The sequence below is a fragment of the Eleginops maclovinus genome, chromosome 12 (assembly GCF_036324505.1).
Source record: "Eleginops maclovinus isolate JMC-PN-2008 ecotype Puerto Natales chromosome 12, JC_Emac_rtc_rv5, whole genome shotgun sequence".
In the NCBI taxonomy this organism is placed as follows: Eukaryota; Metazoa; Chordata; class Actinopteri; order Perciformes; family Eleginopidae; genus Eleginops; species Eleginops maclovinus.
This window is the reverse complement of record NC_086360.1, coordinates 29267609-29281568: the sequence shown is the minus strand read 5'-3', so window position 1 is coordinate 29281568 and position 13960 is coordinate 29267609. Positions and strand designations below refer to the sequence as shown.

The 13960-nt window shown below is 43.3% G+C and overlaps 1 protein-coding gene across 3 annotated transcripts in view; it reads left to right on the top strand.

Moving 5' to 3' along the window:
• The window catches only part of grin1b (glutamate receptor, ionotropic, N-methyl D-aspartate 1b), a 43378-nt gene that overhangs the window by 7730 nt on the left and 21688 nt on the right, over nt 1–13960 (top strand). For 2 of the 3 annotated variants that reach the window (XM_063897650.1, XM_063897649.1), the window contains exons 3-7: nt 756–890; nt 2375–2551; nt 8229–8288; nt 9083–9180; nt 11085–11206. In XM_063897650.1, coding sequence (XP_063753720.1) covers nt 756–890; nt 2375–2551; nt 8229–8288; nt 9083–9180; nt 11085–11206 — 592 coding nt within the window. The remainder of the gene's footprint in view (nt 1–755; nt 891–2374; nt 2552–8228; nt 8289–9082; nt 9181–11084; nt 11207–13960) is intronic. The other variant, XM_063897651.1, reaches the window with a different exon arrangement.

Below are 13960 nucleotides of genomic sequence, written 5' to 3'. Positions count from 1 at the left end.
TTTTTAATTCCACCTATAAATTCTTATTTTCCATTAAAAGAATATCAGCAGGTTTCCTGGTTTAATGAATTCAACAATAAACTTTGGAACAGTAAAGCTGAAATATTCATATTTAATTGGACAAAAGGAAAAACAGACAGACTCCGAAACGTGTTGAAGAAATGAGGCCAACATGGCGTCCATGCAGGGGGGGGGGGGGGGGGGGGGGGGGGGGGGTACAGATTAAAATCCTCTCTGTTGAAAGGGAGATGTAATCCGTCCGTTTTCCCTGAAGAGAGATGGATGGATTACACACACACACACACACACACACACACACACACACACACACACACACACACACACACACACACACACACACACACTCAAGCTGCCGGCTGCTTCATATGTGATATAAATGTTTTATTTCTGTGCCGTGTTCCCACATACTTACAGATGGGTAATCCAGGACAGAAACCAGCTCTATACCACGATAACAACAAACAATTAACCCCATATACTTCCCCATCCTCTCCTTTATCTCCTTTAGCATCCTGGTTTCTGTCAGGTAGACAAAGAGCGTATAATTCCATTTAATGTCTGTTTTGTAAAGTTGGAAACATCTGGATTTATTCAAGTTTCTCACCAACAACTGCATTGAACAGGATTGCATTTGAACACATCATGAAAGCGTAATAACTAACCTTCAGCCAATACAGAGCTGTGAGACAAGTCCTGTAGAGACACTAAGAGACACTACTCATCTTCCTCTGCAGGTTTATGCTATCCTGGTCAGTCACCCCCCTCAGTCCAACGACCACCTGACCCCGACCCCGGTCTCCTACACCGCCGGGTTCTACCGGATCCCGGTGGTCGGCCTCACGACGCGCATGTCCATCTACTCCGACAAGGTAACGGATCGGTGTCGGGTTGTCTTCAAGCCATCTGCGCAGCTTTTGTGTGTGTGTTGTGTGGACCATGCTTTTCTTTCTTTGTGTCATTAAAATGAACAGCTGTCCGTGTCGTTGGAAACATACCTCAAATGTTTTATCAGCTTATTTTAATGTGAAATATGTGAATTTTAAATGAAGATCTGTTTCAAATAAGCTTATCAATAAAAAAGTCTAAAGTCTGAGAATCAGCCTTTAGCTTAGTGGTGGTGACGTGAAGTCATGTGACCGTGCTGTAGTTCCTCTACAGCCCAACATTAGCCACCTTTAGCTTAGTGGTGGTGACGTGAAGTCATGTGACCGTGCTGTAGTTCCTCTACAGCCCAACATTAGCCTCCTTTAGCTTAGTGGTGGTGACGTGAAGTCATGTGACCGTGCTGTAGTTCCTCTACAGCCCAACATTAGCCACCTTTAGCTTAGTGGTGGTGACGTGAAGTCATGTGACCGTGCTGTAGTTCCTCTATAGCCCAACATTAGCCACCTTTAGCTTAGTGGTGGTGACGTGAAGTCATGTGACCGTGCTGTAGTTCCTCTATAGCCCAACATTAGCCACCTTTAGCTTAGCGGTGGTGACGTGAAGTCATGTGACCGTGCTGTAGTTCCTCTATAGCCCAACATTAGCCACCTTTAGCTTAGCGGTGGTGACGTGAAGTCATGTGACCGTGCTGTAGTTCCTTATAGCCCAACATTAGCCTCCTTTAGCTTAGCGGTGGTGACGTGAAGTCATGTGACCGTGCTGTAGTTCTTTATAGCCCAACATTAGCCGCCTTTAGCTTAGCGGTGGTGACGTGAAGTCATGTGACCGTGCTGTAGTTCCTTTATAGCCCAACATTAGCCTCCTTTAGCTTAGCGGTGGTGACGTGAAGTCATGTGACCGTGCTGTAGTTCCTTTATAGCCCAACATTAGCCTCCTTTAGCTTAGCGGTGGTGACGTGAAGTCATGTGACCGTGCTGTAGTTCCTTTATAGCTCAACAGTAGCCGCCTTTAGCTTAGCGGTGGTGACGTGAAGTCATGTGACCGTGCTGTAGTTCCTTTATAGCCCAACATTAGCCGCCTTTAGCTTAGCGGTGGTGACGTGAAGTCATGTGACCGTGCTGTAGTTCCTTTATAGCCCAACATTAGCCGCCTTTAGCTTAGCGGTGGTGATGTGAAGTCATGCGACCGTGCTGTAGTTCCTTTATAGCCCAACATTAGCCTCCTTTAGCTTAGCGGTGGTGATGTGAAGTCATGTGACCGTGCTGTAGTTCCTTTATAGCCCAACGTTAGCCGCCTTTAGCTTAGCGGTGGTGATGTGAAGTCATGCGACCGTGCTGTAGTTCCTTTATAGCCCAACATTAGCCACCTTTAGCTTAGCGGTGGTGATGTGAAGTCATGTGACAGTGCTGTAGTCCGTTCTGTAGATGGCTTTTGTTGCAGCTTCCTCACACTGATCTTCCTCCCACAGAGCATCCACCTGTCTTTCCTCCGCACGGTGCCCCCGTTCTCCCACCAGGCTCAGGTGTGGTTCGACCTGATGAGGGAGTTCAGGTGGAACCACATCATCCTCATCGTGAGCGACGACCATGAGGGACGCGCCGCTCAGAAGAGACTGGAGACGCTGCTGGAGGAGCGCGAGACCAAGGTGAGACACACACACACACACACACACACACACACACACACACACACACACACACACACACACACTGTCATTTGTGTTAATGTCAACAGATCACACCTCCATATTCACTCGGCAGTTTCACTTCTATAAACGTTCGTTTCTTTAAAATGTGAAGCCAAAAAGTACAGGACAAGCAGCTCAGCTGTTAAACATTTCCCAATTTCCTCTCCTAAAAATTACCCATGTGGTTATCATGTGTGTTTAGGTTGAAAATCATGTGATGATCAGTGTAGACAGAGATTGTAAAGATTAATGTGATTTCACTTTGCGTGGTCATCATGTTCAGATCGAATATCATGTGTTAAGAAAGACAATGTAGGAGTATAAATACAATGGGAAAATACTTAAAACCAGTCCTTCACAAGAGTGCATGTTGTAAGAGTGATTCAGATATGTCGTTCTTTTTCGCTCCTTGTATTTTATTTATTGATATTTACCGTGATGAATCTCCAGCTCCTCACAGTGATGAACGGACACGTGTTTTCTGCTCTGACTCAGAGACACAGACTGCAGATTATAATAATACATTTATTAAATAAATGAAAATCCCCTCAGCAGATGGAAACACCAGATGGACCTCCACAGGGTCCGTCCCCATCTAAGATGCTGCGAATAAAAATAAAGCCTTATTATGATTACAGAAAATGTACAAAAATAAGCGACACAGATTTGAATTGAGAAGTTTTTAACTTAATAATATTTACTGTCAGAATATTCACATTAATATTATGATAATAATGAGGTTTCATTTCCCAGTTCCCTTGTAAGAAAGCAGGTCAAAACCCAGCGTCTATTATTTATACTATTATTATTGTAGAACATATTGTAGGATTTTTGCTGACAGTAAACAAAAGAATAAAGTCTGCAAATACATAAAAACATATTTACCACCATCATGCTGTATTTTACTCACACATTTTACACTGGAAGACGTTTCAAAATCTCTAATCTGCTTCAATTTCTGCATAAAATTCGGTTTATCTAGTGTTCCTGAAAGTAAGAAAATTAAATTAAATGTAACAAAATGATTAGTTATAATGAACCGTGAACTTGGCAATATGGAAACCTTGACTATAATTATTTAATGAATTAATGAGCTCCATATTTCTCAGTGTGTATGTGTGATGATGTTCCTTGTTTTGGGTTAATTAATTATTAACATAATTATAATTTATTAAGATCTTTGTAGAAATGAAACTGCTCACCTGGCTTTGTATTCAGCAGCTTCTCTTTGTCACTGTATTTTTATTTAAATCTCCACTGAGAATGTTTGATTTGCAGGTGTGTTGGATAAAAAACGACTACTTTCTCTCCGACTTTCTGTCCGTATTTTCACTTTTTTAACGTGTCTTTGTGTCCCTCGATATTTTGAATCTGTAATTTATTGTTTTAGATTTTCTTAATGAAATTATTTTCCGTTGTTTTCAGTTTTACAGATAAGTTGAGCTCAAATTCTGTTCTGTCTTTTATTTATTTGCTGTTGGCGGTTAGCCGTTAGAGGTTAGCCGTTGGAGTTTAGCCGTTGGAGTTTAGCCGTTAGTGGTTAGCCGTTGGAGGTTAGCCGTTGGAGTTTAGCCGTTAGTGGTTAGCCGTTGGTGTTTAGCCGTTAGTGGTTAGCCGTTAGAGGTTAGCCGTTAGTGGTTAGCCGTTGGTGTTTAGCCGTTAGAGGTTAGCCGTTGGAGTTTAGCCGTTAGTGGTTAGCCGTTAGTGGTTAGCCGTTGGTGTTTAGCCGTTAGTGGTTAGCCGTTGGAGTTTAGCCGTTGGAGTTTAGCCGTTAGTGGTTAGCCGTTAGTGGTTAGCCGTTGGTGTTTAGCCGTTAGAGGTTAGCCGTTGGTGTTTAGCCGTTGGAGTTTAGCCGTTGGAGTTTAGCCGTTAGTGGTTAGCCGTTAGTGGTTAGCATGGTTAGCTGTTAGAGGTTAGCTGTTAGAGGTTAGCGTTAGAGGTTAGCGGTTAGCTGTTAGAGGTTAGCTGTTAGTGGTTAGCTGTTAGAGGTTAGCTGTTAGAGGTTAGCTGTTAGTGGTTAGCTGTTAGAGGTTAGCTGTTAGTGGTTAGCTGTTAGAGGTTAGCTGTTAGTGGTTAGCTGTTAGTGGTTAGCTGTTAGTGGTTAGCTGTTAGTGGTTAGCTGTTAGTGGTTAGCTGTTAGAGGTTAGCTGTTAGTGGTTAGCTGTTAGTGGTTAGCTGTTAGAGGTTAGCTGTTAGTGGTTAGCTGTTAGTGGTTAGCTGTTAGTGGTTAGCTGTTAGTGGTTAGCTGTTAGAGGTTAGCTGTTAGTGGTTAGCTGTTAGAGGTTAGCTGTTAGTGGTTAGCTGTTAGTGGTTAGCTGTTAGAGGTTAGCTGTTAGCGGTTAGCTGTTAGCGGTTAGCTGTTAGCGGTTAGCTGTTAGCCGTCACCTGTTACCATCTGGTGGAAGAAGGTTCTGTGGAGTTAAATTATGGTGCGTTCATTAGCGTTAAGCTAAGATAAAAGATCCCCTCATCATGAGGAGGATGAAGATAACTCATATTTATTGTTGAGAGCTTTCAGTCTCATGTGAGTTTAAGGAACTTCTCATCAGTGTACACAGTTTCTGTTATTAGAATATAATCTGTGCCATCCGGGTGGATTCATAGTTTCTTCTCTTTGTATTTTGTTGATTTATATGTTGTCTTTTTTCATTATTCCAGTAAAAAAATAGCTTCATTTTATATTTTCTTCAGTTCTGTCTTTGTCTGTCTGTCTGTCGGGTTTATTCCCTCAGTTATTCATTAGGAGTCTCAGTGATCAGTGGTGATTAGGGATCATTTAATCAATAAATCATCATTTGTACCCAGGGGAAGAACAAGTCTTCAGATCTTCTGAATATTAATGCAGTAAGAGTATTAACACCACGGTGTAGAAGTGAACTTCCTGCAAAATATGAAGGACATACTGCTGATGTTTCATGTCTCCAGAATATTTCACCTTTAAATGTTTCAAACATGTAAAACATGTAGTTTCCCTCCTGGTCTTACCGCAGGTTTAGAACAGCCAGAGAAGTGGAGATAAACACGTAGTATCACCATGTGGGAACAGATCTAAAACAGAGTCAAACCTGCAAGATAGAAATAAATAAAATATTATAAAGTACTAAAATATTAAAAACACTTACAGCAACTGAAGGCAGCTGAAAATATTTGTTGAGACAAATTAGTAATTAGAGAACACGCTTTAATAAAACATGTGCACTAATTACCACTCGGTGACGCGAGTCGCTCGGAGGAGGGCTCTCTGGGTGTGAGAGATAAAGATGTTTGAAAACGAGATCCTCAGAGACACGGGTACTAAAGTCAGCAAAGGAAAAATGAAAGTTTTTGAAAAGTGAAACTGTGACTTCCTGTCTCAGAGACTCATGAAAGATGCAGGAGGAACATGAATATTACAGCACATTAGTGAAAGTAGGGAAAGTTCTGAATTAAACATGGATTCATAACGAAATAATGAAGAATATCACACACACACACACACACACACACACACACACACACACACACACACACACAGCTGTACACTCACTGTTTGCACACAATGGATTCAAAGCTGTACACCAGGAACTGTAGGATACTGTATTCTCCCTCCCATCCAAATAACTTCAACATGTTTGGCCTGAAACACACAGGAAGTGAAGCTCTTTATACAGACAGTGTGTGTGTGTGTGTGTGTGTGTGTGTGTGTGTGTGCGTGTGTGCGCGTGTGTGCGTGTGTAGTTCAGGGACATGGATGTAAATTTAATGAGGTGAACATTTGGAGCGTATTGAGTGGAGGGCTAGGACGCTGCTGATGTGAACCCGGGTTTCACGCCTACCTGTGTTTCTACACGCTAACTCCATGTTCTTTATTTAACCTTTATTTAATCCAGAGGACTTCACATTCCACGACAGAAAGCAAACACCTTCCTCCTCTGTACCGCCTCTTCAGGTATTACTCAAATGTAGTTTATCAGACGGTTAATTAAGGAGGAAATTGGCTTTTAGTTAGAGACCATTTAGTGTGATGTAGCAACACAGAGCTAGCGAGATAGTGTTAGCCAAATTGTGTCAACATTCTAAACCAGGGGGTTCCAAACTCTGTTCACTGAGGGCCACATACAGAAGACATGCAAAGGTCTTGGCCCCTCACTCGAGCTGTGGTATATTGCCTCATAGGTTAAGTTATAATTAGCAAAATCAATCAAATGTAGGTCAATTATTCTGTATATGCTTTAAGAAACACCTCAGGTCTCCGGAGGGTTTACTGTATCCTGTTCGCAGCTCCTTCCTTTGAACAGGAGCTCAGATTGATTATAATAAGGGGAAATATGAAGGGTCTATTTCAAGCTTACTATGTAAATAATTTATTGGACTTTTTCTCATCAACTAAGATTTGTTAGAACATGTTTTAATTGACTGAATTCATTTGAAAAATTCAGCTTATTAACACATGAATACTACAGAGTAATATCTGCTATATATATAAGAAGTATTAGTAGTATAATACTTACTAATGATAACACATCTGACAGACAGGGCTGAAAAACAGTATTAAAGCCTACATTTAAACATGTGATGAATCAAAGGGACTCAAACATATTTTGTGTGTGTAAATGAAAGTGATTTACACCCCCCCCCCCCTTTAGTTTTTAGCATTCATTAAAATGAATACAGATGTGCAGATTTAATATAAAATCTCTTTGATATTTTGAAACAATGGTTCCCTGATTTGCTGAATAAATGAATCAGCCTCTCGGGCTCATGTTGAGGGGGGGGCGGGCTTATGAGCTGATTTGTCCAGCTGTGAAGCGATTCAGATTTCAAACACGTTCAGGTCTTTGTTCTGCTCCAAAAATAAAAACGCCGCTCACACATTTATATTTGTCTCCTAAACTAAATATATCTGTAGAGACAAACCGGAGGTCGCTCTGCACACGAGTTATTCTCCCTGAAATAAAATGCCATTAAACACGTTCCTCAGTTTCAACGCTTTCACTCAGCGCTGTTTGCAGTTCAGTTTAAGGTGAAACTGAAAAATGATTATTATATATATTATTTAAAGTGTTATTATGTTCTTTAGGAGTGACAGAGAAGACGAAGAATGAATACAAATAAATAATAAATACATATACTTAAAATAACAAAAACAATATGGATAAATATATATCAATTTACATGAATAACAAAAAGTACCAATAAAGCGACACTTTTGAAAACAGCAGGAAACCTAGCTAGCGTTAGCGGTTAGCGGTTAGCAGAGAGAAGTTAGATGACAGTAAGCTGTTAACTGTCAGACAGACAGACAGTCAGACAGACAGACAGAGAGACAGTCAGTCAGTCAGTCAGACAGACAGACAGACAGACAGACAGTCAGTCAGTCAGTCCGTCAGTCAGTCAGTCAGACAGACAGACAGTCAGTCAGTCAGACAGACAGACAGAGAGACAGTCAGTCAGTCAGACAGACAGACAGACAGACAGACAGAGACAGTCAGTCAGTCCGTCAGTCAGTCAGTCAGTCAGACAGACAGACAGACAGACAGACAGACAGACCGACAGACCGACAGACAGACAGACAGGTGCCCCCCCTCTATGATGCGTTTCCTCTTCCTGTCTGTAATCTTCTGTCTGCATGTCTTCTCTGTGACGTTACCATCAGACTAAAAACAGGAACTATGAAAGCGACCATCAGAACTTTGACTTCCGGAGAACGCCCAAGGTAGAAACTTGCATGGTCACATGATGCACGCCGCCCAACCAATGAGCTCGCAACAGACAGACACGCCCCCCCCCCCCCAAACCCCCCACACCCAGAGATAGACTCTTATCCTGGAGGCTCGTCTTTCTACTCCATCTTTACGTTCCTTTGTCATGACTCCTGCACACCTGAGGGGGGGGGGGCACGCTCGCAGGAGAGACGCCCTTCCTCTTCCTCCCCCCTCTTCCCCCCATCCCCCCCGATGTGAAGGGTTGCATGCAGCCAGGCTGAGGCGTGGCTCAGTGTGCAGATCTGACGGACCCCCAACATCAAACCTTACTCTCTCCCCCGCCTCCCCCCCCCTCTATCGCCACTCGAACTCTTTGTTTTGATTTGCGGTTGCATCATCGCTCTCTAACATGCACGTCCCTGATTGGTTGGTTGGTTGCAGTCACTTTGCATGTGCCACCACACCACGCACAACTTTTTCGCCCCCCCCTCTTCCTACTTTATTTATTCAAGCTTCGGCTTCCAGTTTTCTTTCAGTTCAGCAGATCTTGAACTCTTTTTTTTTGCCCCCCTCCCCCCCGGTGTGGCGTGGGTGAGAGGGAGCATGGTCGAGGCTTGGGTCATCGAGGGGGGAGGGATTGGGGGGTCTGAGGGTTCACAGCTAATAATCCCTTTCCTATGATGTGTGTTCTGTGGTGTTCTGTTCTGCCGTGTTTCTCAATGTCCTGCCCTGCACCTGTCGCCCCGCACCTGTCGCCCCGCACCTGTCGCCCTGCACCTGTCGCCCCGCACCTGTCGCCCTGCAGGCGGAGAAGGTGCTGTCCTTCAGCCCGGAGACCAACCTGACGGCTCTGCTGTTGGAGGCCAAAGACCTGGAGGCTCGGGTCATCATCCTCTCTGCCAGGTGGGTGTTAAAGGGTGTTTGGCTTCTTGCTGTTTCTGATGTTTTGTAGCAAAGCGTATTTTGAATGAACATCTGTGTCATTCTGCTAACGTTTAGCTCCCGTCTCTCATGCTAACGATTAGCTTACGTCTCATTTTGCTAACGTTTAGCTTATGTCTCATTTTGCCAACGTTTAGCTTACGTCTCATTTTAATGAGAATCCCCCAAGGAACTATCTTGGGTCCTATCCTTTTCTGTTTGTATATTAACAACCTTCCAGTAGTATGCCCTGGTATAGGTCTTCAGATGTATGCTGACGACACAGTCGTCCATGTATCTGGCAAAACTTGTGATGCTGTTGCAGATAAGCTGACCAAAAACGTAGAAAAGGCTTGGCTTGATGCCTCCCGTTTGACACTAACCACTAAGAAAACAAAGTCCATCTGTTTTTCCATCAAAAAGCTACCTGCAACAGAATCCCTGAACCTCAGAATAAAAGGTGAGCCCATTGAACAAGTATCAGATATGAAGTATTTAGGGGATCATTTTAGATTCTCAGTTACATTTAAAAAGTCCTGCGAAAAAGATTTGCAGAACGATTAAGGCGAACCTCAGCTGTTTTAAGATAAGACATTGCTTGACATCTGACTGTGCCTTTCTCTTTCTTAATTCAATGATTCTTTCACATCTGTCCTATGGTTTGGCGGCTTGGTCCCAGGCCAACCAGTCTGTAATTAAATCCATAGAGAGTCTTTACAATCGGGCCTCGAAAATCTTGGACAAAAAGCAAATAAGGTATCATCACTGCCGCATTTCAAGGAAATACAAGACTTTAAGTTTTGCTCATTTGATTGACCTACATTATGTAAAGCTTGAGTTTAAATGTGTAAATGGACCTGCTCCTCAGTCTCTCTGCAAATACATCCAGATCCACCAGAGCAGCTTCTAGTGGCAACTGTAAGGTCCCATTCTGCAAAACCTCTTTTGTTCAGACAGCTTTTTCTGTGAAAGGAACAAAGTCCTGGAACTTGCTACCTGATCACTTGAACTCTGCTGCTAACCTCACCACTTTTAAGAGAGCTACCAAATCCTGGTTAATCCAACAACAAACATGTTCCCATGTCTGGTTTCAACGTTTTGAATGTATGCATTATTGTATCTGGCTGTGTTCTGTTCAGCTCTATTTTACCTCACTGTTGTAATTTCCTAGTTCCATAAAAGCCTTCTAGGGACGAGTGTTGCAAACTAGCATTCACTACAAACTCTACGATACTTGCATCGGATAGCTGTTTTCAGTCTGTCAGTGTATACTGTATCTAGGGTGGCCAGACGTCCGGCTTTAGGCCGGACAGTCAGGCTTTTCAATGCCCTGTCCGGCGACCGGCGCAGCATCAAGGCGGACGCGTATTTGTCCTCCTTCTTGACAAAGCCGGACGTCTGGCCACCCTAAATTGAGTGCCAACCAGTCAGTGCATCCATTACACCAATAGGCTGTATTATATTACACAAAATAAACTGAATATGTTCAAAAAGTACATGTTAAAAAGACACACAAACAGAAATGAAAGAAAGACGATGCCCGGCGCGCCTGGGTACACTGTCGGAATGGCGTAACTAAACTGTCGGAACGGCGGTACTAAAATTGTGTCATTATAGGGGGATGTCGGAATAGAGGTTACACCCCATTTCTCTCATGCTAACGTTTAGCTCACTTCTCTCATGCCAATGTTTAGCGCCTGTCTGTCATGCTAATGTTTAGGTCATGTTTCACATGCTAACGTGTAGCTCACATCTCTCATGCCATGCTATCGTTTAGCTCACGTCTCTCATGCTAACGTTTAGCTTCCGTCTCTCATGCTAACGTGTAGCTCACATCTCTCATGCTATCGTTTAGCTCACGTCTCTCATGCTAACTGTCCCCACAGTGAGGACGAGGCGGCGGCCGTGTACAAGGCGGCGCGGCAGCTGAACATGACGGGGTCGGGATACGTGTGGCTGGTGGGAGAGAGAGAGATGACGGGGAAGGCTCTGAGCGAGGCGCCTGACGGTACTCCTCCTCCTCCTCCCCTCCTCCTCTTCCTCACCTCATCAGCTCCTACTCTTCATAACCTTTTCTTCATCACCTTCTCCTCTTGACCTCCTCTTCATCAATATGCCTTTTCCTCCACATCTTCTCTTGATCACTACTCCGCTTCATCACCGCCAGCTTCTCTTATTCATTACTCTTCCTCCCTTCTTGCTCTCTTTTTCCTCCCTCTTCTTTGACACTACTCGTGACTCCTAATCTGACTCTTCTTCCTCTCCCATATTCATCCTCCTCCTCCTCTTCCTCTCTTCTTTTTGATCAACTATTCCTGACTTTTCTCTCTTCTTCCTTTCGTCATCTCCTATCTCTCCTTTTCTTCCTCTTCCTCATCTCTATGGATGTCTCTCTCTTCCTCTCCTCTTCCTCATCTCTCTGGAAGTCTCTCTCTTCTTCTCCTCTTCCTCATCTCTCTGGAAGTCTCTCTTCTCTTCTTCATCTCTCTGGAAATCTCTCTCTTCTTCATTTCGTCATCTCCTATCTCTCTTTTTCTTCCTCTTCTTCATCTCTCTGGAAGTCTTTCTCTTCCACTCCTCTTCTTCATCTCTCTGGAAGTCTCTCTCTTCCTCTCTTCTTCTTCATCTCTCAGGAAGTCTCTCTTCCACTCCTCTTCTTCATCTCTCAGGAAGTCTCTCTCTTCCTCTCCTCCTCTTCATCTCTCTGGAAGTCTTTCTCTTCCTCTCCTCTTCTTCATCTCTCTGGAAGTATCTCTTCCTCTCCTCCTCTTCATCTCTCTGGAAGTCTTTCTCTTCCTCTCCTCTTCTTCATCTCTCTGGAAGTCTCTCTCTTCCTCTCCTCTTCTTCATCTCTCTGGAAGTCTCTCTCTTCCTCTCCTCTTCTTCATCTCTCTGGAAGTCTCTCTCTCCCTCTCTTCTTCTTCATCTCTCAGGAAGTCTTTCTCTTCCTCTCCTCTTCTTCATCTCTCTGGAAGTCTCTCTTCCTCTCCTCCTCTTCATCTCTCTGGAAGTCTTTCTCTTCCTCTCCTCTTCTTCATCTCTGTGGAAGTCTCTCTTCCTCTCCTCCTCTTCATCTCTCTGGAAGTCTTTCTCTTCCTCTCCTCTTCTTCATCTCTCTGGAAGTCTCTCTTCCTCTCATCCTCTTCATCTCTCTGGAAGTCTTTCTCTTCCTCTCCTCTTCTTCATCTCTCTGGAAGTCTCTCTTCCTATCCTCTTCTTCATCTCTCTGGAAGTCTCTCTCTTCCTCTCTCCTGGCTGTGCTTCCATCCAACATTAGAGATATTTTACGAACCAAGTCTTTGTAAAGAGTCAGATGCAGGTCAGTGAAGTCGTGAGTAAGAGGAGCTGCAGATCTTCATCAGTCAGCAGCTCGTCAGAAAATAATCCTGCAGATAAACTGATCAAAGTCCAGCTGTGACTCTTCCTCACGTCTTCTTCCTAACGTCTGTTGTTTCTATTTTTTGCAACGAAGAGGCTTTAGATAAAGCAGGATGATGCTGCACATCTAAAGACTTCATTTATTATTTATTATCATAAAACCAAGGTCCCGCTGAAGGGAAGTCAAAATGAGAGCTTTTAAAATCAGATTTATGTTCAAGAAATATCTAAATTTCAGCATTTTAAAATAATCACAAACCGGCGATAAACAATAAAGCACTACATACTGATATACACCTGAACATCAGCAGGAGAGACTCTTTAAAGTAGAGGACACTACATACTGATATACACCTGAACATCAGCAGGAGAGGACTCTTTAAAGTAGAGACACTACATACTGAGATACACCTGAACATCACGAGGAGAGGACTCTTTAAAGTAGAGACACTACATACTGATATACACCTGAACATCAGCAGGAGAGGACTCTTTAAAGTAGAGACACTACATACTGATATACAACCTGAACATCAGCAGGAGAGGGACTCTTTAAAGTAGAGACACTACATACTGATATACACCCTGAACATCAACAGGAGAGGACTCTTTAAAGATGAGACACTACATACTGATATACACCTGAACATCAGCAGGAGAGGACTCTTTAAAGTAGAGACACTACATACTGATATACACCTGAAACATCAGCAGGAGAGGACTCTTTAAGTAGAGACACTACATACTGATTATACACCTGAACATCAGCAGAGAGGACTCTTTAAAAGTAGAGACTCTAACATACTGATATACACCTGAACTTATCAGATCAGGAGAGGACTCTTTAAAGTAGAGACACTACATACTGATATACACCTGAAACATCAGCAGGAGAGGACTCTTTAAAGTAGAGACGCTACATACTGATATACACCTGAACATCAGCAGGAGAGGACTCTTTAAAGTAGAGACTCTACATACTGATATACACCTGAACATCAGCAGGAGAGGACTCTTTAAAGTAGAGACTCTACATACTGATATACACCTGAACATCAGCAGGAGAGGACTCTTTAAAGTAGAGACACTACATACTGATATACACCTGAACATCAGCAGGAGAGGACTCTTTAAAGTCGAGACACTACATACTGATATACACCTGAACATCAGCAGGAGAGGACTCTTTAAAGTAGAGACATGGAGCTGACAGCAGGCTCTGATCCGATTGGTCGCGGTGTGCTTTGGTTGGATGGAAACATGGCCGCTCTGTCTGTCTGTCTGTAGTGCTGCAGGTCTCTGATGAAGGAAGCTTCTCCTCCTCATCAGTCCGTTAGCTGCTCAGCGTCCTGGTGGTGTTTCTCTGGTTTTTCTCTAACTGCTG